This window comes from Patagioenas fasciata, chromosome 2 (genome assembly GCF_037038585.1).
Source record: "Patagioenas fasciata isolate bPatFas1 chromosome 2, bPatFas1.hap1, whole genome shotgun sequence".
NCBI classification, from domain to species: Eukaryota; Metazoa; Chordata; class Aves; order Columbiformes; family Columbidae; genus Patagioenas; species Patagioenas fasciata.
The window spans coordinates 66429988-66454008 of record NC_092521.1 but is presented as its reverse complement, the minus strand read 5'-3'; the positions used below and the strand labels follow the sequence as shown (position 1 = coordinate 66454008).

Below are 24021 nucleotides of genomic sequence, written 5' to 3'. Positions count from 1 at the left end.
AGTTTCCAGACTTGCACTGAATGTATTCGCTTTTAAACATCTGTGAGGTTGATCTGGGACTGACTGCAGGTTTGATCTGTGCACTCTGTGGGCATTTCACCTGCATGCAGCTCAGCTCTATTTGACTTTTGTTCAACGTGTCCTGTTTTTTCTGGAGCATAAAGAGGGAACCCCCAAGGGCTGATACATCAAGGTGAGTAATGGCCTGTTCTTGGCAAGCTTAATTAAGATTCACTGTAGGTGCTCCAAGAGGGAAGAGCATTGGTCATCCTGCTTACAGAAATTCTATACTATGCTGTTCAGTGTGACTATTGAGGATTTATTTGGCAGTCTGCTAACCTGTCTTGATCTTGCAAAGTAACAGCTCTTTTTAAACCAGGTTGCAGTTTGCACCGTGGAGGCAATATCTTTCTTGCATCCCTTTAAAACCAGAGAAATATAGTGTCCACGTGTGACAGGACCACAAGTCAGACATAACCACCATTCCATGTTTTTGAAGTGGTTCCTAATCTCTCTACTGATTAGTTACCTGGAATATAAAACCGAACTAGATCAAGGTGAGCCTTTAAGTAGGGAAAACTCAAATGATGCTGGGCATATTATAAAATAACAGGCTTAAAGAAATATGTGCGATGACCGTGCCCCCTAAGTTCATGAAGTTTGGATCTTTTTTAAACACATTTCCATTCCAACATGTCTCTGTAGTTCCAGGACTGCTCTTTTTCTTCCCTTTGCCTCTGAGGCTCGACTCTGAGAATGTCCCTTGTTGCAGCTAAGCCCATGACACCTCAGGTTTGTGTCAGTCTGCCAGTTCCATGTAGGAGTCCCTCTGTCCCTGTCTGCCTTCCTGCCTTTTTCTGCACACAGGGACTGCTTGTGTGTGTGGGAAATGGATAGTTCACCATTGTCACGCATGGTGACACCATTCATCACAGTGGGTTTGAATCAGGAGTGCGTTCAGTCTCTCAGGTGCTTCAGATCAATTTGCTACTTTTTTTTTTTTTGTAAATTTAAAATGTCCCTCTTTTTCAAAACATTCCAAGAAATGGGAAGATGTTTGGACTGTGTAGTTATCCTGTGAATAACAGAGTTTATTTGCACTGCATGAAACAAGAAAGACATTGAGGTACTAGAGAGAGTGCAGAGGAGGGCAATGAAGCTGGTGAGGGGTCTGGAGCACAAGTGTGATGAGGAGCAGCTGAGGGAACTGGGGCTGTTCAGCCTGGAGAAAAGGAGGCTGAGGGGAGACCTGATCGCTGTCTACAACTACCTGAAAGGAGATTGTAGTGTGGAGGGGGTTGGTCTCTTCTCCCAGGTAGCAAGTGATAGGACAAGAGGAAATGGCCTCAGGTTGTGCCAGGGGAGGTTTAGACTGGATATTGGGAAAAAATTCGTCACAGAAGGGGTTGTCAGGCATTGGAACAGGCTGCCCAGGGAAGTATATGTGTTTTGAAGAATATTGCACCAGATTTTCTTGATCTTTGGGTCAAGAAATTTATTTTTGCTATTCTTAATTTATTAAGCCCTTTTAAAAACTCTTTTTCAGTTGTATTGTTCTTCTGACCTGTGTCTGTGTTTCTAAAATTCTTGTTGGGGAATGAAAAGAAAAAAAAAAGAATTAGACAATACTGCTTCAGAAAAAATCATAGTGGGAACTACTTGTACTGCTTCTCACTCTTTGTGAAGAACATCATCCTCTAAAGGAAAAGAGTTTAATTTTATTTTCCAAAAATACCAGATGCTTTCTAACCTTTGATTAAAATTCATATTTGTTCTCAAAAACACCACAGACATCCTTGTGATAGCTTAAGAGATCTTCTCATGTTTTCCAGGTAAGTGACTTTCAGAAGCTATCATATAAGAACATTTCTGAAGGGCCTCAGAGTCATCTGTGTCTCTTGTCATCCCCGGTGAAGGTTTATTTAGAAGCTTCCGCGGTCGTGCGCACTGAGAGACGAGCCCTGTTGCCATGTGACTGAGGGACATACAGGAGACTTTATTTCAACATGACAGAAAGCTACTGAAGAGCTCTTTTTCTTTATCATCTCAAACTCAGAATAATGTCTGATTTTAACTTCGTGTCAGAAAAATATCGAGAAATATTAAAAAAAAAAAACAAACACACACAACCAAAAAAACTAGAGTATTTTTCAGGAGCGAGTAGGTGATGGGAGAGAGATAAGTCATATATCAGACTTCCTCCATAATTGATTCTTGGTGATTGCTGAGGGCCAAGTGATTTTTCAGAGTATTATTGCACTCCTGTCTTGGTTTCAATTGCAGCTTACTACTCAAGAGGGGGATGCCAGGCCATATAGCTGTTACTTCACATGTTTTGCACTAGTACGCTTCAATTTTCTTCCATCTACAAGATGGAGCTTCTTGATTGTTATTTATAATTTTGGATTTTCTCCTTCTATATTGTTTCCTTATTTCAGTCCCTCCTTTTATTTGCTGCAAAGAAAATACCTACAGTTAAAAGGAGTTTCACTATTTTTAGTATGCAACATTTTTCTATGTGCTGAGAAGAAGCAAGTCAATGGTTCGGAGATGGTGACCTTTTTCCTTCTCCCAAAATGACCTGGTGTTGCAGTTTAATCCTTGACAGTAATTAAAAACTGTGCAGCTGCTCACTCACCCCCCAAGCCGGTGGAATGAGGGAGAGAATCAGAAGAGTAAAAGTGAGAAAACTCATGGGTTGAGATAAAGGCTGTTTAGTAGGTAAAGTGAAAGCCGCGCACACAAGCGAAGTGAAACAATAGGTTCATTCACTACTTCCCGTCAGCAGGCAGGTGTTCAGCCATCTCTAGGAAAGCTGGGCTCCATCATGCACAAGGATTACTGAGGAAAACTAATGCTGTGACTCCAAATGTTTCCCCATTCCTCCTTCTTGCCCCATCTTTTATTGCTGAGCATGACATCATATGGTAAGGGATGAAGTTCAATAAGACCAAGTGCCGGGTGCTGCACTTTGGCCACAACAACCCCCTGCAGCGCTACAGGCTGGGCACAGAGTGGCTGGAGAGCAGTCAGGCAGAAAGGGACCTGGGGGTAATAATTGACAGGAAGCTCAACATGAGCCAACAGTGTGCCCAGGTGGCCAAGAAGGCCAATGGTATCCTGTCCTGTATCAAAAATAGAGTGATCAGCAGGACAAGAGAAGTGATCCTTCCCCTGTACGCTGCATTGGTGAGGCCACACCTGGGGTATTGTGTTCAGTTCTGGGCCCCTCAGTTCAGGAAGGACATTGAAGTGCTGGAGCGGGTCCAGAGAAGAGCAACAAGACTGGTGAAGGGACTTGAACATAAGACCTATAGGGAAAGGCTGAGGGAGCTGGGGTTGTTTAGTCTGGAGAAGAGGAGGCTTAGAGGTGACTTCATCACTCTCTAGAACTACCTGAAGGGAAGTTATAGCCAGGTGGGGATTGGTCTCTTCTCCCAGGCAGTTAGCAATAGGACAAGGGGGCATGGGCTTAAACTCTGCCAGGGGAAATTTAGGCTGGATATTAGAAAGAAATTCTTTACAGAGAGAGTGGTTAGGCATTGAAATGGCCTGCCCAGGGAGGTGGTGGACTCACTTTCCCTGGAGGTTTTTAAACTGAGATTGGACATGGCACTTAGTGCCATGATCTAGTAAATGGACTAGAGTTGGACGAAGGGTTGGACTTGATGATCTCTGAGGTCTTTTCCAACCCAGTCGATTCTGTGATTCTGTGTGTGAATATCCCTTTGGTCAGTTGGGGTCAGGTGTCCCAGCTGTGTCCCCTCCCAGCTCCTTGTGTACCTCCAGTCTACTCGCTGATGGGGTGATATGAGAAGCAGAGAAGGCCTTGACTTTGTGTGAGCACTGCTCTGCAGTAACTAAAACATCCCTGTGTTATCAACACTGTTTTCAGCACAAATCCAAAACAGCCCTGTACAAGCTACTATGAAATAAATGAATCCTATCCTAGTTGAAACCAGAACACCTGGGAAAAAACAATCCTCATATTGAAACTAAGTACGTAGTCAATAGTAGACATAAGAAAAGGAGAACATTGGTAAACTCAACTCTTTAAAGGCAATTAGAGAAATTTATTTTACTAAAAATGTATTGTTATGATTTATTATTTTTCATTGTTAATGCTGTAAGTCCCATTTTTTGCAGTGCTCATATTCTAGATCTGGAAAAGGAAACCAAACGTCATATTTAAATGTGATCACACATCTCTTTTCACTTTTGTGACTTCTTCCCCATATTAAAAAAAAAAAAACAAACACAAAACACAAGGAAAAGAATGAAAGGAAATTTGAGATATTACTAGATCTGGTATGATCTATGAAAACATAGGCTATTTACAGTAATGTAATAATAAATGGTGATGAATGAAGGGGAGAAAAAGAAAGGTGAGGAAAGTACAAAATTGAACAATTGACATTAGTGACTCTGAGCCTGCCAAAATGATCTCCCTTAGCTCTTCATTTTGTACTTCCGCTGCAACTGGCAAATGCCTTGTAAATCTGCTACAGCACATCTTTCTCTCAAAATGAGAGGCAACAAAATAGTAAGTAGTTTGCATCAATAAATTTAAGTGATAATGGTCTTGGGGCTCAAGTGTCTGAAACAATTAGCACCTTTTGAGGTTATTTAAATGCAAAAACACAACTGATTTCCTAGAGGACTTTTAAAAAGCCTTTTGATGCAAATACAGAACTGAGACTTTTCTCATTTGATGAATAATTAAAATTAATTCTTTGTTTTGTTAGAAATCATTGTAATGTTGAACTTCTTTGGTAAAAATTGGAAAAGCTAGAGAAAACTAAACCAGTTTAATCTCAACAGCAGGACATGATATTTGTTTTCAGAACATCATTGTATGTATTAGTTTTCCTACATTATTCCTTTGGATTTTTATACTTTTCCATAATTCCACTTATTTTCAGAAAACATAATAGCAGTGGAGCAGTATAGTATAGGGAGGAAGAAGCAGAAGTGAGTAAGGCATTGGTCTTGCCATCAATACTGAATGTACCAAAATATCTCATAAGTGAGCAGTGGAACATCAGAGAAAACAATACAGTACTACGATATAGTTCTTCTTTTTGCACATTTACGCTATAAAACTGTGAATGAGAATGTCCACATGAAGCTTTAAGAATATTTGGAAAAAAATCTAATTCAAAATGGCATTGTGTATGTGAACATTCATCCATTTTAATCAATGTTAGTAATTAGAAAACATCTGTAAAACCATCTTGTGTAATATTATTGGACTGATGCAGAAATGAATGCGTTAAATGAAGTGGACTGTATGCTGTGGGTGAGCAAATATAGTGTGGATGTTATAAAATCCCTTCTGACCCGGGAGTATTTGAGTCAACACCAATTTGATTCTGATTAGATGATGGGTCCAGCTGCAGAACAATCCAGGAGAACTCAATAACTTATACTGTGGGATCTGACTAATTGCTCAGGTTCCACAATAGGAACTCTCTAAGGCCCAAATGTTAGCTTTCCGTTAGCAATTCAGAATGAGATGTTAATGTTCTGAATTAATATTCACCAGCTTACAGAAGTCTTGGCCAGTGTTACCTGAATTAAGAATTTCATCACTGTACAGCCCTAGAACAGCTTCTGCATTTGATCAATGTTACTGCCAGGAAAAAAAAAATGCAGTAGATTCTTTCTAGAATTTCTCTGGTGTAGGGTCCTCTATGGGCTGCAGGGGGACCTCCATGAGCTGCAGGGGGACAACCTCTGCATCACCTCGTTCTGCTCCATGGGCTGCAGGGGAACCTCTGCTCTGGTGCCTGGAGCACCTCCTGCCCTCCTTTACTGACCTTGGTTTCTGCAGTCTATTTCTCTCTAATTTTTCTCATTCCTCTCCTACAGCTGCTGTGCAGTGCTTTTCACTCTGTCTTAAATGTGCTATCACAGAGGTTCCACCAGTGTCACTGATGGGCTCAGCTATGGGCAGTGGCAGGTCTGTTTTGGTGCTGGCTGGAACTGGCTCTGCTGAACACAGGGGCAGCTGCTGATGTCTTCTCATAGAAGCCCCACTCCTACCAAAACCCTGCCACATAAAGCTAATACAGAATCATGAAAGGGAGTGATCTTCATATCACAAATATGCAAAATGTTCCTTGATGGTCATCTTAGCTTCTCTGTGTAACAGTTATGGATAAAGGAAAGGCTTCAACTTCCTTTGAGGAAAGACTTCGAATTCCAAGGTAAATGAGAATTTACTGTGAAAAGGGGGAGTCAATTTGATCTCTGCTAATGCCACATATTTAATTACGGTGGAAACTTAGGCAGAATCAATTTTGATTACACAGGATTTGGCTACTTGCTACACTCCAACTCTATTTCATATTGCAGTTCTTAGAATGGTGTCCTCCAGTGTAAATGTTATGTACGCAAAGAAAAACGAACAAGACAGAAAAAGTAAGTCGTATAACAGACCAAAATAAAGGTTAAATGGAAAAAAAACGAGGAAAGTATATATATTCCTCTTATTATGAGAGGCAGAAAAATTTTGTTTATCTTGCTGGGTGGACTCAGTTCCCAAATAGTGATCCAGGAAAAAGAAAATGACTTTGAGCAAGAAGCTCAATGGGAAGGTATTTAGACAGTCTCTGAGGGAACGAGGGGACAGAAGGGTGAGTGGCCAGCCTTGCTGTGGAGTCCTTCACTTAAGAGGCAGAAGATAAGCTGTTAAATGGGATGCCAAGCACCATAACTTAGTGGTGAACTGCTCCCTGTACATCAGGCAGGATCAGATAAGGGAGTTGCTAGGTGAAGTGTGTCAAAGTGTGTCAAGAGCTGTCAAGGTGAGTGGGTTAATTTACTGGGAAATATTTTACTGAGGAATTTAAGTTCTCCTCTGCTGTGTCCACTCCTTCTAAACCAAAACGGAATCTGATTAGTAGTAGTTAAAAAATGACAGAAAAAATTGTATACAGAAGAGTCCATGGTTTGGGATCAATTAACTTCGGTTTTAAGATACAGAAGTTTGTGGTTGTTGGAGAGGGTTGCTTTTGTTTTTCAAATCGAGAACACAGGCATGTCTACAGTGGTTCAGAGCACAACTTAGTGCAAATACTCAGCATTGTTCTGGAGCAGATGATCTGTAGGACAGGGCAAGGATTTAATCCTGCTCGTTCATAACTAACTTGTCCTAACCACCCACGATCTGTGGTTCAGGAGGTTCCTGAGGAAATGACTGTCTCTGTATTGAGAAGTTTGGGATTGTTTTTTGATCTGTGAGTGAGTCCAATTTCTTTTTATTTATCTCTGTAACATCCATAACATCACCTGGCAAGTTGTTTCACATCTATTTCTCACAGTGTGAAGAAGTTTAGAACAAATGAGAGGAAGTGCTTTTTCTCTTGCTGGATAATTACATTGTCACGGGATGTCGTGGTTGTCAAAGTGGCAGTTCCAAGAGCAGTTGTACAGACTCACAGAAGGAAAAATCTAGCTACAGCGATTAGATGCAAAAATAGAATTGCTGGTTCTGATAGTACCTAAAATGCAGATGCCTGAAAACAAAGAAGATACCTCAGGAGAAGCATGCCTGTAAACCCAAGCACTGGCTGTTAACCTTATTGACCTTTGTTGTAGCTCAGCACAGTTGTCCATATGTTTTTTGCTGAATTATCTGTATTACTTGATTACTTTGAAAGTGGGACAAAACTAATTTTGGTGTTTCTTGTCTCTTAGTTCTTTTCATGCTGATGGTTTCATGTGGAGTTAGTTCCCAAGGAAGATTTTGCAGAGGATAGGAATAAGGCTTTGTATCTCTGTCTTTCTTCAAGGAAGTCTCATCATATATTTATGAGGACTTGCTTCTCTTTCTGATGATATTCAGCCCTGCTGAAAGCTCTCGTATCACTTGAAAAAGTTTGGTATTTCATTATGCAGATGCAGCTGTTGGTTATTCTCTCTTATCATGAAGGAATTCTAACCTTAGTAGTCAGTAGCTCAATAGATACCAAAATTGTTCCTCAGGTTTACTTTTACTCAGACAAGCAGTTGTGCCAGAATATAGCTAACTGGGAAACAGCTGGGCATAGCTGTCCAACAGCTAGAAATCTGAATATAATCATGCATCTGACCAGTGCATCAGTTCACAATACTTCCTGTTACAAGTATCTGCTATTCCTGTAATTACTCGCACTGGTCAATGTTAGAGGAATCCTCAAAGCGTTATGTATCAGACCCATATGAATTCCCACTCCGTCCACTAAGGATTTGCATTATGTCTCACTCAAACCCTGAGGGTTTGAGGACGCACCCTGATGTCTGTCTCTGTCTGCCAAACAGCCTTCCTGGCAGCCACCAACCCCGACAAGTCAGTTCTGTTGCTTCTCCTGACTTGAGTTGTGTGTCCTTCACATGGGACATCCTTCCTCTCAGCTGCAGAGGGCCTTTGGAGAAGGTCTTGCTCATGTCCTCGGCTGCTTGTCTGTTCTCTCTGGAAAGGTTTCTTGTCCTTGAGCACCCTGTATGCTTCAGGCAGAAATTCCTCCCTGTGCATCCAGATCCCTTTCTTGGTGAAGGGTGAGAGTTTTTATTTGCCAGCCTCTTTCAAGATGGTTCAGGAAGGTTAACGCTTCAGTCCCCAAGCTCATTTAATTCCTCTCCTATGCAGCAGTTCATCTGGCTATTTTTCTTAATTAAAATAAGTGGTTCTGTTTCCTTGGAAATGGAAACTATGCCTTTGTCAGGTGCCACCTGTGATATTAATCACTTTGTCACGGTGTGATATAGGACCCTTTATAGACCTTTGCTTGGGGGTTTGCTGGTATTTCTCCTTGTGAACTGTCTATGCAATCTGTGTCAAATCAGTGTGTTAAGAGATATGTTTCATTATCTCATTAATATGTATGTTTGCTATTTATATGTCACTTATTACTGGTTCTTGGCTGAGACTTAACATGGTGATTATGTATTTGGAGTGACTAGTTCTCAGCCCCTTCCTCTGAAGAAAATTGTAGCACGTACCAAATCAAATGGTAAAGACCCAGTTTGTTTTTATGCTCCTTGAAACTGGGTCCATCTTTTTGAAACAGCGTGTATTTGAAATTACAGTCATGGTAAAGGCTACATTTCTCCAATGAAAGGCATTGCAGACATCCTCAGTGTTCCAGTCTGCAGCCAAGATCAACAGCACAGCATGGCTGTCTGATTTTATATGAGTGGAAAGTGAGCTGGCCAGAGTTCAGCTCAGCAAAATAGAGATGTTGATGACAATTCAGATGGAAGAGCAAAACTATCTAGCAAAAGCAGTGTTGGCTCCTTCGGGTGATATTTTTTCATCATTTAAGTCTGTGACTTTTTATGAGGGATTCTTTCCCCTTCATTGCTGTTAGTCATGCTCCCATTAATAAGCATGTCAACTTCTTGTCATCTACACGTGGCCAGGACTTTCTAGCCTCTGCTTTTTAATGTGGATTTTGGTTCTTCTACAGTCTTTTGTTTTACTGTAATTGCATTGAAGCCATACCGTTGCTCCTGTACCTAGTTGTAGTCAGCTGCCGACTCGATTCAATAAGTCATCTTGTTGTTATATGGTGGGAATTTCAGAGACATCTTTGCTTGTTGTCTTTCAAAAAGGTTGCCCACTTTTAAGGTTATATATGTGGGGTTTGACAAGAGAAGATCATGAGCAGCAATGGTGGCCTTCTGGGTTCTCTTGAAGAGTCAAATTCTTAAAAGGGCTTCAGGAGCTTGCTAAGGATATGTTTCTCACACTAGAGGCAGGAAGAAACTTCTCCAACTGCTTGCTACTTCTCTGTGTGGCTTGACTGGGCTATCATTTTTACCCGAATGTCTATTTTTTAATATTTGTGACAGATTATTCTGTTGCTTATTGGGAAGAATGTCATACATAGTTATGTGTTCTGAAATTTGACAAACAAAAGTGAAAGTCTGCTTTCTCTCATCTTTCTCATTTTTCTTTTTTTTTTTTTTTCAGTCTAGTCATGACCAGCCACAGCAATAAGTTCTTTTGTTTTATTTCCAAGACCTGCTTTGGACTATTTTGGAAGTTTTACTCAAGGAGTAGACTGTATCCTGTAATTATTTGTGGTGGCCTAGTGACTAGTTATGAAGAAAGTACAAAGATGAAAACATAGTAGGCTTTGAACTCAATCACACTGAAGAGGTGCCCACAAGTTATTGTACATAATTTGGATTGATCACTAATGTCACCAGTGTGGACTTTTCACTTTGGGAGTGATGAAAAAAGCTTTCAGCGTACCTTCCCAAGAGATCACTGTGTGATTGAAAAAGTGTGTTTTCATGCAAGTATTTTTATAAACACGAAAATTAAATAAATAAGAAAGAAAAAGCCTTATCATAATAGCAATTCTGGACCTCCCAGCAAATCAACCTATGAGGATCCTTAACTGCACAAGGTTACTCTACTGTAGTGAGAAACAATCTGTAGGCAAATAATAGTTAAAAGATGCATCAGTGTTTTTTGATGTAAGACTGCATTTTATATGAATTTTATTTCAGTTAGCAGACCGCAGGTCTTTATACTTTAGAATACAGAATTTTATTTCTCCATAACTTTTTATGTGGTTAGCACTTCATGGGGTACAGCTTCTGAGTGTTATTTTACTAACAAGGTCTTCCTTATTTCATATACGACTTGTATTCTTCTTAAACTGTTACAGAGTGATACATTGTAAACCTGATATAAGGCAAAATAATTTTAAAAAAGTGTTGTCTGGGTTTAGGTTTGTATGAAAAGTAATTGAATAATCTCTGTTGCTACAGCTTAAAATGGTGAAGTGGAATGAGGTCAAATATTTGGCTAAATGTCCGTTCAGTTGCTGAAAACTCTGGTGTCCTTGGCTACTTATAAAAGTAAAAAAGTAACTGAGCCTTCTAATTCTGCTTGGAATAAACTGATCTTTAACTAGGGAAGTGGAGGAATAAGACTGGAGGATGTTGCTTGTTCTGATAATCACAATCTTAATTCCTCCACAAAGGAAGCTTCTGCCATACTGAATACTCTGTGTGTGCGTTGTTTGTATTTTTTTTGTGTGCTATATTATGTAATTTTTAAAAGTCTATGCAGTAAAAATCTATATCCATTCGAAGAAGTGGGAGTGATAATTCTATTCTTGCAGATAGAATGCAAATAGACTAGTTTTTCTTTTAGCATATTAATTCAGTAAGAAGATTAATATAAGCTTGCAAACTTCTTAGTCAAAATCTTTATTCTCTCAGCAGAATGCAATACAATTACTACTTGGATGCTGATAGTAAATGAACTGTTTTATTGAATCATCATAAAGAAATGTTGGAGGCAGGTGTATGAAAATTCTTATAAAGACTATATTTGAGGGGGACTTTGTAGAGGAGGCAAAAGAAGGCAGAAAATTTCATTTCGAAAAGAGAGAGAAAAAAGTGGCTGCTGCTGGAGCAGTGGGAGCCACCATCATAGCCTGTTGGTACTATTCCAGTACAGTTTGGAATCAAATTCTTAACTTTGGGTATATGTTTTATTGATACTCTGGTGCAAGATCAGGAATTAAACCATGACTACATAAGTTATGAATGACTGATGCTACTCTATTCAAGGCATGTTATTAATAATATTTTGCCATACTGACAAGCATCACTCTTTGTTTCTTAGTTTTCAGTCCTGGTCTTGGTTTATGGTAAAATTCTTTACACCTGAAATAACAAACTAATTATCAGAGAAGCCCAGAATAGGTCAGATAGGAAGGCACCTCAGAAGGTCATTTAGCCAAGTCTTCTGCTCAAAGCAGGGTGGACTATGAGAGCAGACCAACAAATTCTTAACAATTTAAAGGAGAGTATTATTTTGATTTTTTTTTTGAAGACTATGTGTTGTCCTTCTAAAGAACAGGCTCTCTACTATATGCTTTTGAACAGAATACTGAAGTTGGACCTTACGGAGAGGTTACTTAGAGTCTTCGTTAGAGACAAAGCTTTCTTTACAGAGACCATGAGTAGTGTAAATCTTTCCTCCAGCTATTGAAGTCCTGCTGACCTCTGGTCTTATATTCTGAATTTTGCTTTAGGAAATAGTAGTTCTGAATGAGGAAGAGGTTTCAGTCAACCTTTTTTGTTGGGGCTCTTTTATTCTTTGTCAAATGATGGTATCAGAATTCAGATGTTGCAGCTGTGGCTTGGAAGGAAGAAATAAGGGGTTTTGAATAATGTAAGGAAGGGCTTTTCTGTTCTTTGACTACAGCACGTTACAGGTCCAGACCTGAGTGCTTCAATTTTTAATGTTTGATTCTTAAGATGTTATTTATTGTACAATTTTTACATCAGTACAACCCCTGTTTGTTTGGGTTTTTTTCCTGCTTAGTAGTTTATTTCTTAGTTAATTATGTTATTTGTGATGTTGAACATTGCCTCTTTATTTTTTTTTTTTCCCCAGTGTGACAATGCAAAAGGACTCAAAGCCTTCTATGATGCAATAAAATATGGACCTAATCATCTGATGGTTTTTGGTGGTGTATGTGCAACAGTTACTTCTATCATTGCTGAATCTCTAAAGGGATGGAATTTGGTTCAGGTAAGGCACGAAGTGGAATGTATTCAAGTGCTGACTATCTTGTATCTCTGTTTTTTGTTTTGTTTTGTGTTTTTAATTTAGAAATCTAGTATTTGATGCTTTTTAAGCTTAATATTTTGTGTAATAACTATATCTCAGTTTTGAAGATCAGTGAAGTTATGTGTAAAGAACAACAGCTACTTTTACATAGTACTAGATTTTCAGGCTTGTGAGTATGGGGCAGAAGTTGTGTGTCTCAGTAGATTAATTAAATAAAATTAATGTATCTCAAAACGCAACCTAAATGAAATGAAGTTCAGTGATGGTAGCTGAGCAAATCTAGGAATTATCCAAAGTCAGAGGAAACAACTCAACAGGCCTTAAATTATGATACACTGGGATCTTTACTCAGTCATAATAAAATAATTCCTATTGACTTTAAAAGTGTTGGAAGTGTATGAATCTTAAGTAGTAACTGGGTGTGTATCTCAGTATTTGACTCACAAAGCACGTTTATTCCCAGCTCTTCTTTCTGACTTTCTCAAAGGTCAAGTTTATGGAAAGGTTCCCTCTACTGAGGAATCGGAATTTCTTAATACTAATCTTTAAAATGCAGATGATAACAGCATGATTTTCTTCACTTCTTCAATCATCTGGCTAGTGATGATCTTTGGATTGATGGCTGTTCATGCATGGTAGGCAGCCAGTTTTGCTTTTCATCTGTGGAAATGCCCTGGCTTCCTACTCAGTATTCATATTGCCTAAAGATAAGCTTGTATCATTTTTATTAAAATAAACAAAACTTTCTATAGCAAAATAATAAAACAATGAAATATAACAAATACTTGAGGTTTCAGTTACAAACAGACTCCTTTTCTCCACCTGGAATACTCACTGAGATTAGTGCAGAACAAACAAATGAGGCATAATTAAGTTTGTGAAGAAGATGATGATCGGAGTACAAATGGGAAAATCTTAGGAGGATAATTAAAGTAGCTTGTTAACTGTGTTTGCAATGCTTGTCATATCAGATACTTTTTTCTTATGGTTCAGGATTTTTTCTGATATGAAAAACATCAGTTCTACTATGGAAACAAAATAATAGTGTATCTCTGGGGCAGAATGGATAAAACAACAGAAAACTTGAAACTACTAGCTTAATGCTTTCCTTTGAAAATGGCCTAGTCCATGGCCTGTAATAAAATATGTGTCTGGGGCTCTGTGTTTTTTGGAATTTGTCATGTGGAACTTTGAGATGATGTAGGATGTTTTAAGGAGTTGGATTTCATTGTGCTAAATCCTTTTCATTTGCAGTCAAGTTCAGGCTGCTAAGGTCTGAAAATCAATTTGCTAATGCAGTTGCTCAGTCAATAAGGAAGGGCAAGTAGAAAGCCTCTGTTTGCTTTTAAATGCCTGAATTTGTCAATATATGTGTTAACTTATATAATGATATGAAGCATTGCTACTAGACAGCATGTATTTCTTTGTATTTAACCACTACAGCTGTGACTAAGTCTTAAACATTATTAATGATATCAGTACATCAAGGGATTCTCCGCTGCTTGGGCTTAGTATCCTGCAGGCACTAGATAAATCCTCACATGGCATAACTCCACTTTGTGTCAGGTTGTTATAAATTGATTGACTGAATGATGAAAGAACACAAATGATGACATGGCTGGGAAGTGTGGTGAGGCTTATTGGATGATATAGGAGGAAAGAGCGTAAATACAGTTTGTGAAATTGTTATGTCCTACAGTGACAGAAATATGTGCATCTGCAAATCAGCACATATAGCATGCATAAGATAGTGGGGAAATGGAGTACAAATCCTTCCACTCCTCTAGATTGACTGTCATAAACATCTTCGATTAAAAGCATAGCTTGAATAGAAGAAATAGAAATCTGTAGTTCTTGGAAGTGGAGCAATAATATTCAGACCAATACAAGACAAGACTGTCCTCCCTCAAAATTTGAAACTTCACCTCAGGTAATCACAGCAAACTCATGTAGTTACTTCATCGTGATCACAAATTCATGTATTTTATGTTACAATCAAGAAGAAAAAACAAAGCATTTAGACAAAAACTAACCTGACATTGTATTATTTAATAGAGGATATGCATTTTGATGTCTTACTCTATCAGTTTTCTTCCTATGCAGGCAGTCACAAAAACTGAGCTCTTAACCTTAGCAGGAGTATTTGATTTTGATTTAGACAGGTGTCATGTGGTTTAGCAAAGTGATGACTGTCTTCCACACAGGAGAAATGCAGGATGATACTCATAGTACTGGGAGGAATAGGGAAAAAGAGATTCACAGAATATAAAACTGGAAAATTACTTTTGTTGGCAAATATGATATGAGATGAGATTACCTGCAAAACTTTCCTGAAAGGCTTTTAACCCTGAATTCAAGGCTTCTGTGTGACTACTTTTCCTCTCTTTGGGGTAATTTTTCTTTTCTGCCTCTTCCTCATTCTTTTCAGTAAAAGGACTCCAAAAACATGCAACGAAGTAAAAGGCAAAGAGTAGAAACGTGCTGGAAATAATCACATTGCATTTGCTACTCAGACAATGTTACAGCAGTGATGAGAGGGGAATAAAAAAAACACCGAAATAAATTTTTGCAAGACAGCTTCAGTCTCTACTCCTCTTACTGTACACTGTTAATAATGACACTGCATTTTTGACTTCACTGGTTAATTCAGTTCACTGGTGGCCTGTAACAATGTGAAATAGGGGAGACTATCAGAGCTTGAGAGGAGTCTCGCTCTGAAGGTGACTTGGTTTGTATCTGTACCAAATATAAACAGAGGGTACTTTTCCTCCCCCACCTTGATAAATTTTCTTATGATCAGCAACAGAACAGGAGATTCTGTTCTCAACTGTCTGCCTTCAGCTGCTGGCTGATTTAATTATCTATTACTGTAACAAAATTAATGACTTTTTAATGGAGCATTTTCTATCTGTGGAAGGAGTAAGTTGCTTTAGCCTGCAAACACTGAAGTCATCCTTAAGGACTTTCACTGAGGGATAGTAGGTGACAACCTGCCAACTGTTTTCCGAACGCACGTTCTTAGTAGGGCAGATAGAGACCCCCATTCCTTAGCTTCTCAAATAAAAAACTTCCCTGTAAGTAATTTTTGTGTGCCAGCAGACCTTTCTTGAGTGACAGTCTGAGCATGGGCTGGAGGCTGCACATGCAACTTTGATGTCCAGTTGATGGTGTGGAATCAGTTTGAACCTTTGGTATTTTGGTTAAAAAGTGCCAATAATATTCTGTGCATCTGACATTAGGTCATACAGGCATGAAGGTCTAATATCGGGCAGTTACCCAATAAGTCAAATACAAATATGTCAATGTCAAATACATCAAGATTTGTCTTATCCCTATTTCATTTCCATGTGTTTTCAAGGGCATTAAGCAGAATGAAGAATCATTAACAGTATCTACAATGTCTTGTAAAAGGCCAGTTATGCATTTTTGTTTCATACACTGAAGCTTTCCTGTTAGTATCCAGGTAGTGCAAAACAGAGGAGATAGCTTGCAATTCAGTCTTCTATTCCAGGATATCCATCAATAGTTTACCTCTCCATGTGAATTTCTTTCAGTGGCATAAGTGTCTAATTTGTAGATTGCTGTTTCTCCTATTTTCCATGTTCATCTCTCACTTTTCCTGATTGCTATATTGGCATTAACATTTAACCAGGGTGAGGTTTTTTTATCAAACTGGCCATCTCCATTAATTTGGGAAACTCTCCATTTTGGAGACTTGCCTTTCTCTTTTGTTGTGATGTCTTCATTTCCTGCTTCTTTTCCAATTTTCTTTATCCCTGGAAATAAGCCTCTGCCAGAAAAACAAAACAAAACATAGATATTACCTTTTCCTTAGAGTATTCTCTGTTTCTACATATTTAATGCAATCGAGTCTTAACTGCTGACTTCTAGGCTGCTAACTGATGCAAGTGATCCAGTGATTAGATTGTAACAACATTCAAGAGAGAGAAAAACCTTGTTCTGTATTCAGCATCTCATGCTGGAAAATTTTCTAGGAAAATTCTAGGTGCCGTAATCATGATGTATTACTCATTTTATGGGCCCAACTTCCAGCAAGTATAAGTCTCCCATGTTGATATAGGGCAAGTTCACATGTTAGAACGGGAAAACTTCTTTAGTTCTCAAGCTCAGTATAACTGAGTATTAAAGAGCCTACCCTGAGACTTGTGTTATTATCCCAGAGATCCACAGGCATTCAAGATCCCATCTCTGAACTAGCAGAAAGACTGATGGTGTTTGAGAAAATTAATGATGTTTCTTGTCCTTGGTTTCCTACTGAAACAAGGCTGATACAATTTCATGGTCAGTTCCTCCTAACAATTTCTGACCACTACCCGATTGCAACCAAAGATTATTAGCTTCTATTCATTTCTGTGAAAATGAACTGCTGAGGAGAGGGATCCACATGAACAGAAGGGAGGCTGCAGTGTGAGCACAAAGATAACTTTGAGCCAGCCATGATGTGCGGTGCTCCCTGTCCAGCTGCAGCTTATGGGAAGGAGACTGATTGTGTTGAGAGAGTTAAAAAAGAGAGAAACAAAGCTGAGAAAATACAGAGGAGAGGTGAGGCCCAGAAGGATAGGAAGTAGGAGCTGGTTTGTGTGTTTAGAAGCTTAAGCCACATGTATCTGTAGGAAACCAGGCTCAATTAGCTGGCTCTTTTACTCATCAAAATACTTTTTAATACAGAATTTCACAACTCTATGCAGGTTTTAAATGGCATTTTTTAACACTTAAATAATGCACGTCATCACAGATGTTTCTATACTGGCCACTGAATCAAATTTCCTCCTGGTAATATCTGAACTTTCTGAATCTTCATGGTTGTTACTTGGAGCATGGTCTTTTTTAATTAATTAATTTATTTTTTTAATGTTCTTTATCATGTTTGTTCCAGCACAGTAAGTTTGTGCTACTTTTGCCTTCACTGCACAATTTCCATGTATTATTAGCTTGAGCAATGAAAAGGGCATTTTAACTAGTCTTTGACTAAGGCGATTAGCTACTTGTATCTATGAGATGCAGGTGGTCTCACTTGAGCAGGCCTTTTTCCCACTGGGATGACCCAATGCACCACAAAACTAGAGTCTTCAGCTTCTTGGCCCACAATTCACCATCATAATCATAATCCTCTTTTTTCTTTCCTTTTTTTTTTTTTTTCCCTCCTTTGCTTTCCTATTTTATCTCCTGGGATTGGAGGGATTTTTGTAGATAGACAAAGTGTGTGAAAGGAAACACCTCTTAAAGTCTTGTTATATAAGGTTCAAACCTGATGATGTTCCTGTCTTGCTTTCCGGACTTAGCTGAGCACATAAGGAAGTTTTGCTCGCTGCACCGTAGGAATGCTTGGGAGCTCCTGAACGGGAAGGAAACACAGCAGGCCTGACCTTCATGCATAATTTCATGTGAAGTTTCTCCTCATCTGAGAGAAGGTCTGGCAAATTTGGAGGGAGACAGACCTTTTAGTTCTGCCAGTCATCCCCTTGATAGAAGCTGCCAGCAGGAGCTCTGCTGTTATTGATTTTGCCCTGCTGAAGCTCTGTGGTTGCTGCTGAGAAAGAAAACACAAGGGGAGTTGAAAGAGATCAGCAGCACCATTCCTCCTAATTAGACTGTGTCTCTCTGGGTGTGGATGGATGTGGACATACATGATGTAGAGCAGACTTAGATTTGGGAAGTTAGTTGTATGTTCGCCCTTAGACTTAGAGAAATGAATGTTGCAGTGCATAGGGGAGACTAGTCTAGGCCAGAAGAATAAATTTAGTGGTGAGTGTTCTTTCATAGTGATAAAAACACTGGCCCTGATTCCCAGTGCATTATTTCAGTTGTACCCCAGAGAAGACATTAGCATTACATAGTCATTAATAGTAGAAATTTGGTCGACAAAGATTAAACTGAAAACTTCAGAAAATTTCCAGGCTGAGGTATGGTAAGAAATGCACATCCTGTATTCCAAATGGGCTGGAAGATTTAGTAGAACCTTCCTCTTTTTTTTCTGTCTTCTGCTTAAATGTATGAAATTGGTTTATAGGGAGATAAGTTGGCTTAACCTGGCTTTCCTTCAGTTTGAAATTGTTTTTTCTCCAGCGTTCACTTTATTTTAAATATGATTAACTGTTCTTTTTCATCTCATTTGTCTTGTATTTCTACTGTTGGAAAAAACAACAAACTACAGTATACACTCTATTTTTTTCCATTTGATCTAACATCAGCACGTTCAGTTCATTATAGAAAGTGTGAATAAAAGTATTTAAATATGGCTCTTGAGTTAGGTGAAAGCTGTTGAAGTCTGAACCTGTATATTTATTCTAACTATGACTGCATGTTCTGACAGAAAAAAAATATCTTTTTTGTTATTTTTGTTCTTAGCTTTTTTCCCATAATTATTCATTCATTTCTGTTTAGTGTTGGATCAATGATGTGGAAGGAATGAATGATGGTCTAGGGTACAGACCCAGACTTGAAAGGCAAGGGTGTCACTTTGCTATGTAGTATACTTCAGGTCTGGGAAAACACATTTAATTCTGAAGAAATGAGACATTCCCTCTCCTCCATATACTCCTTCCTTGAATCTGAACAGTCTCTTGAAGAAAAATAAAATACATAAAACAAACAAGCAAACAAAAAACAACCAACAACCCATCCCCATAGTGTAACAGACAAGCATTGGTGTTTTTCCAAACAAGGTGTTTACAATACCCCAGCTTAATTTATTATCAGAATAAATAATGGATGTGTGTGCTTTGTTTTGTTTTCCCTGGTGTAATTTTATCTAAGTATTCTGTCTCACTTCTTGTTTGTGTTTTGGGGTTTTTTTGTACTTTCTGTGAAAGAAGGCTGAAGTCTTTTATTCTGTGGCTTTCACAGGCCCTCAGCTGGGATAGACATGCCAGGTAGAATCTTACTCAGTTACCAAAATGTCTCAATATTGCACCCTGCAGCTATTGTTGCAAATTCCTTCACTGCTACAAAAGATATCCCTTCATGTCCGCTCAAACTGGTTTAATTCTATTTGCTGCTGCTTTTTATGGAAGTGTTTTGGAAAAGTAGATTGATAGCTTTGGTTGCCATCTCTTCCTTCTCTCCTCCTCCCTTTCCTGATACGATACGAAGATTGAGGTTTGCTTCTTTGGGAAATGACTTGTGATTTGGCATCTTCACTACGCTGAACAAGGAGGACTGTGATATACACTGATTTCTCTTTCAGATTTGAGATTTTTTTCATAACATGTTTTCTAGTACCTTGTCTGATGTCCGTTTCCTGTATGGTCCAACCCAGTGGACAGTAGTGCTACTAAATTTCCTTCTAACCCACAGCTGGTCAGTGTGTCTTCTCTTGATTTCCTTTGAGAAATGTCATACAATTTGTGGGGATATAACTGTGTGGCACCAACACTCCATTAATGACACTCTTTGATTGTACCTGAAGTTCTGCAAGCCCAAAGAATCACCCTTGGATTCTTTAATCCCATTGCTTTTATTACTCTGGGACCCACAAACCTGGCTTGAAATCTCCCATTGGTAGGTAGGAGCATTATTAAAGTTTTTCGGTAATTGCAGCACAGAATTTTGAGATCCCCTTTGCGTTTTTCCCAGTGTATGACTTTATACAAATCTTGGTTTTATGTTTCTTATTTGAAAGCTAGCTCAGGGAAAAAAGATACTAATTCATTGCCCATTTATACATGATTTTTCTGCTTTAAAGGTTATATTGATTGAAAACTGTCTCACTTCACTGAAAATACGATAACTTTTTCACTTTTTGGTTGGTTCCTGGCAATCATTAATTTACTCAAAAACGTTCAGATTGTGGTATTGCATTTCTTCGAATATTGAGACATTTGAAATATTCTAGAAAGCGGGTTTCAAGCTTCTTTTACCATTAGTGCCCCAAATATGGTCCTTCTGGCTATTTTTACCATACCTGTAACTTCTGGAAAGCTGGAGTTGGTTATTTTGGTATGCTGTTTGTCAGAGTGACTGCTTAATTTATTTTTTTTCTGAAAGGCAACATTGAGTGTGTTCTACAGCCCAGCTTACTGGTCTGTTCCTTAACAGCTGCCTTGAAAAGCCCAAGGATTGTTTTCATTCCAGTCTCTTTGACCAGCCTGGATTGAGTGGACCTATATGAAGTTAAAAGCACTCTCTGCCATAGCTGTTGCTGTCCTTGGAACATAAAAATGTGGCCACAGTAAGGAGGTAAATACATCAAGTTAAGGCAAAATAGCTGTGATAAAATTTGATCGTTTCATACTACAGTTCCCACAATCTTAAATCTGCTTTTTCATTTCATTCTCTCTTCCTTTGATGTTTTTCTTCATGTTACTGTCCTAAAACAGGACAAGGAAAGCTTTCTCATTAACCCGCTTTCCCCTGCATGCTGTTGTGGCAGCAGTTACCTAATTACTTGTTTTGAGGGACAGCATAATGCATACAAATTCAGCAAAAGCAGCTCCTGGGCACAGATTGAAGAAGAAACTCATAAACCACCCAGTTGCAAAAAGAAAGCACCTTTATGTAATTTTAAAATGGAAATAAAATATTCACTGGCCTTCAAAACCAAAAAACGCTTAATTATGCTCCACTGAAGATGTAATACATTGCTAATATGTTTATATAAAAGTAAGCGCTGAAGTACAAATCCTTATATAATAGGAGCTTTTCTAAGGGCCTGATTCTCAAGTGCACTATAGTGTTCTTGGAATGTGATTTGTCTAGTATTACAACCAGTACAGCATCTATCTTAATTCTTGATATTCACGGTACTCCATACCTCTAGAGCAGTTCCTGGAGACTTATAGGTCTCGAGGCATCAGTTGAGTTTTAACACAACTGGGTTAAAATAAGACCTATAAAACAAGAGAGAGATATGTTTTAATTGAACTTATGGAAACGCATTTATTTCCTTTAGTCTTAGTTAGCACAGATAGCAAAAACAAAATCTCAGTGTCAGGGAAAGTAAATATGATCACCATAGCAGAAGAGCCTCCAGGTTCTGTTGGAAAAGCCCGAATAAATGTATATAAAAGTGCCGCTGAAACAATATATGTTTGGAGTAAGAAGGTTTCATCCTAGGATTAGACTGAGAACAGGAACATAGTGCACAGCTCTTAAGCATAGACTTGTAATAAGGCATTTCCTTTTATTTCCCATCACATTCAAATAGTTACAGCTATAGAAAGCTTAAGTTACTGAGTCTAAGCTTATTTTTGTTACTGAGAAATAGTTCCAGAATTGCAACTTTCTGGTCTTTCAGAATCTCTTCTTGGCTATTTGTGTTGTAATATCTAACTGGAGTTGCAAATCCAGATTTACTTTGATTTCTTTGTCTTTCTGTGGTTTCGTTCTTTTTGAGGAGATGAGTAGCTTGAAATTTCTGACCTCTGTGTTAAGCTGTGACACATTCTGCTCCTAATTCTCAGAGTAAAGGAAAGCATTTCCCCAGTGAAGTGTAGTCCTCATCTTTCATTATTTTGCATAATTCCATTAGACTTTACTATCCGATAGTCAGGGTATCACAAGCTGATTGATAAGCTATGGCAGGTTTGGCAATATAACCACTATGAGCTTTGTTTGTGTTATGTTACCACGCTAAGCGAGGAAACTTCTAGGGTCATTTATAACTAAGCTGCCATGAGGGCACAATATGTATCAGGATGTGGATTCATTATATTGTTTTTATTCCTGTAAGTAAAAAGATTAGTAGCACAGCTTGTAAAAGGTTTCTTCAAATCCTTCAATATTCAGATGAGGGAACAATAAAATACGTGATTGGCAAGTGAGTGATCTCAAGTTCAGCAGTCTAAAGTATCGCAAGAAGTGCTTGGGAGCTACAATTCTGTATACACTATTAAATGTTGCCATGTTGACATAAAAAAGATTTCATTTGTTCTTTAAAACAGAGCAAGTTCTTTGTCATAACCCTTTTGAAAATAGGAGCTTGTATAAGAGTGATGACAGTCTCAGTTTGAAATAGTCTACACTTATATATCAAAAGCTGAATGCTTTGCAAACAAACTCTCAAACTGGATCCGTTATTCTGTTTAAGAATATCTGTAGCTGCAAGGAAGAGATCAGTTCTAGGATAGACTTGCACCAGTGATAATAATGTGGGTTTTTTTGTTGTAAAGACATACTCATGCGAAAGAGATTATTTTCCTAATGTCTCCTGTTAATTGAAACAATCAACCCAAAGATTTGTTTAGGTAAGCAGATATTTATTGACTCTTTTTTGAAGGCTCTGAATGCTACTGAGAAAAGAAGATTGACTGAGCAAGCAATAGAGAAGATCAGTATTATGTTTCTCTCTTATTAACAAAATGCGAATCAAATAATAACAAAAAGGATGAACACTAAGGTGCTGGTTCTCTCACATGTGTACCTACATATATACGTACACACACATACATATATACATACATTATATGGGGAACTGTTATGTTTCAGATCAATGTAGTTGCATTCTTATATTGCATTTGGATTAAGTTACATTCGGAAGTGTGGCTGACGTGCATAGGTGGGATGCTACATAAGCAACCTGCTTTGAAAATTTTTTTCTGTGACTTTTTGCTGTCCAGTTCCTTTTGCCTTTCACCTGTTTTGCATTATTCTGCTTGCTTATGAGTAGTTTAAAAAATTTGAATTTGCAAATCTGAAAGAGAAGGAAGGATCAGAACCAACAGTTCACTCTTATATAGAGTTCCTGCATGTTATTTGTGGATATTGATACAGGAGGTCATAATTAGAGATTAGAAACTGTAGTCAGGCCAGTCTGGAACAAATTTGGCTATAGAGACAGAAGTTTAAGAAACAATTTCTACCTAGCAAATTTCATGGAATCTTTTCAAGTCCTTATGTCTTTACTATTAAAATTCAGTGATGTTACAGTTGCCAAATGTGATAATGCTTAATGATGTTAACAGTAATGTTGATAATGAGCTCTTTGAATTGCCAGCGTGAAAACTCTTGTGACTAATGTGATTCTGCCCTTGCTCTTGGGAGACTTTCCAACAATGTGATAAGCTCCTGTCTTTATGCTGGTTTTGACTTGGAAAGAAAGAGAAGAATGCAGACAATTGTTTAATTTCTTTGCTTTTTTTAGAGGAAAGGGCAGAAAGGTGCAACTATGGGGCCCTGAGTTTCCTTGCCTGACACATCCACCCTTATTGATCAAGACCTCAAGCTGCTGTTTTTGTGGCTATAATTATCATAGAGACACCTTATGCATAGACTGTACTCAAGGTTGCATGAGCCATATCCTTAATTATAACACAAATCCTTCCTTATAACAAATGCGCTTGCACTGGCTTGACTTGTCTCCTATTCACCATCCAATGGCTAGACCACAATAAGAGATTTATGATTCTGCTACATACATTGTCTTAAAAGAAGATTTTGGTATTTGTGTTTTTTTGTGGGTGTGTTTGTTGTTGGTT

The 24021-nt window shown here is 38.3% G+C and overlaps 1 protein-coding gene across 2 annotated transcripts in view; it reads left to right on the top strand.

Annotated features, from left to right (window-relative positions):
- Window positions 1-24021, top strand: part of GABBR2 (gamma-aminobutyric acid type B receptor subunit 2) — a 490383-nt gene that overhangs the window by 93488 nt on the left and 372874 nt on the right. For both annotated transcript variants that reach the window (XM_071804339.1, XM_065832356.2), the window contains one exon: window positions 12410-12547. In XM_071804339.1, coding sequence (XP_071660440.1) covers window positions 12410-12547 — 138 coding nt within the window. The remainder of the gene's footprint in view (window positions 1-12409; window positions 12548-24021) is intronic.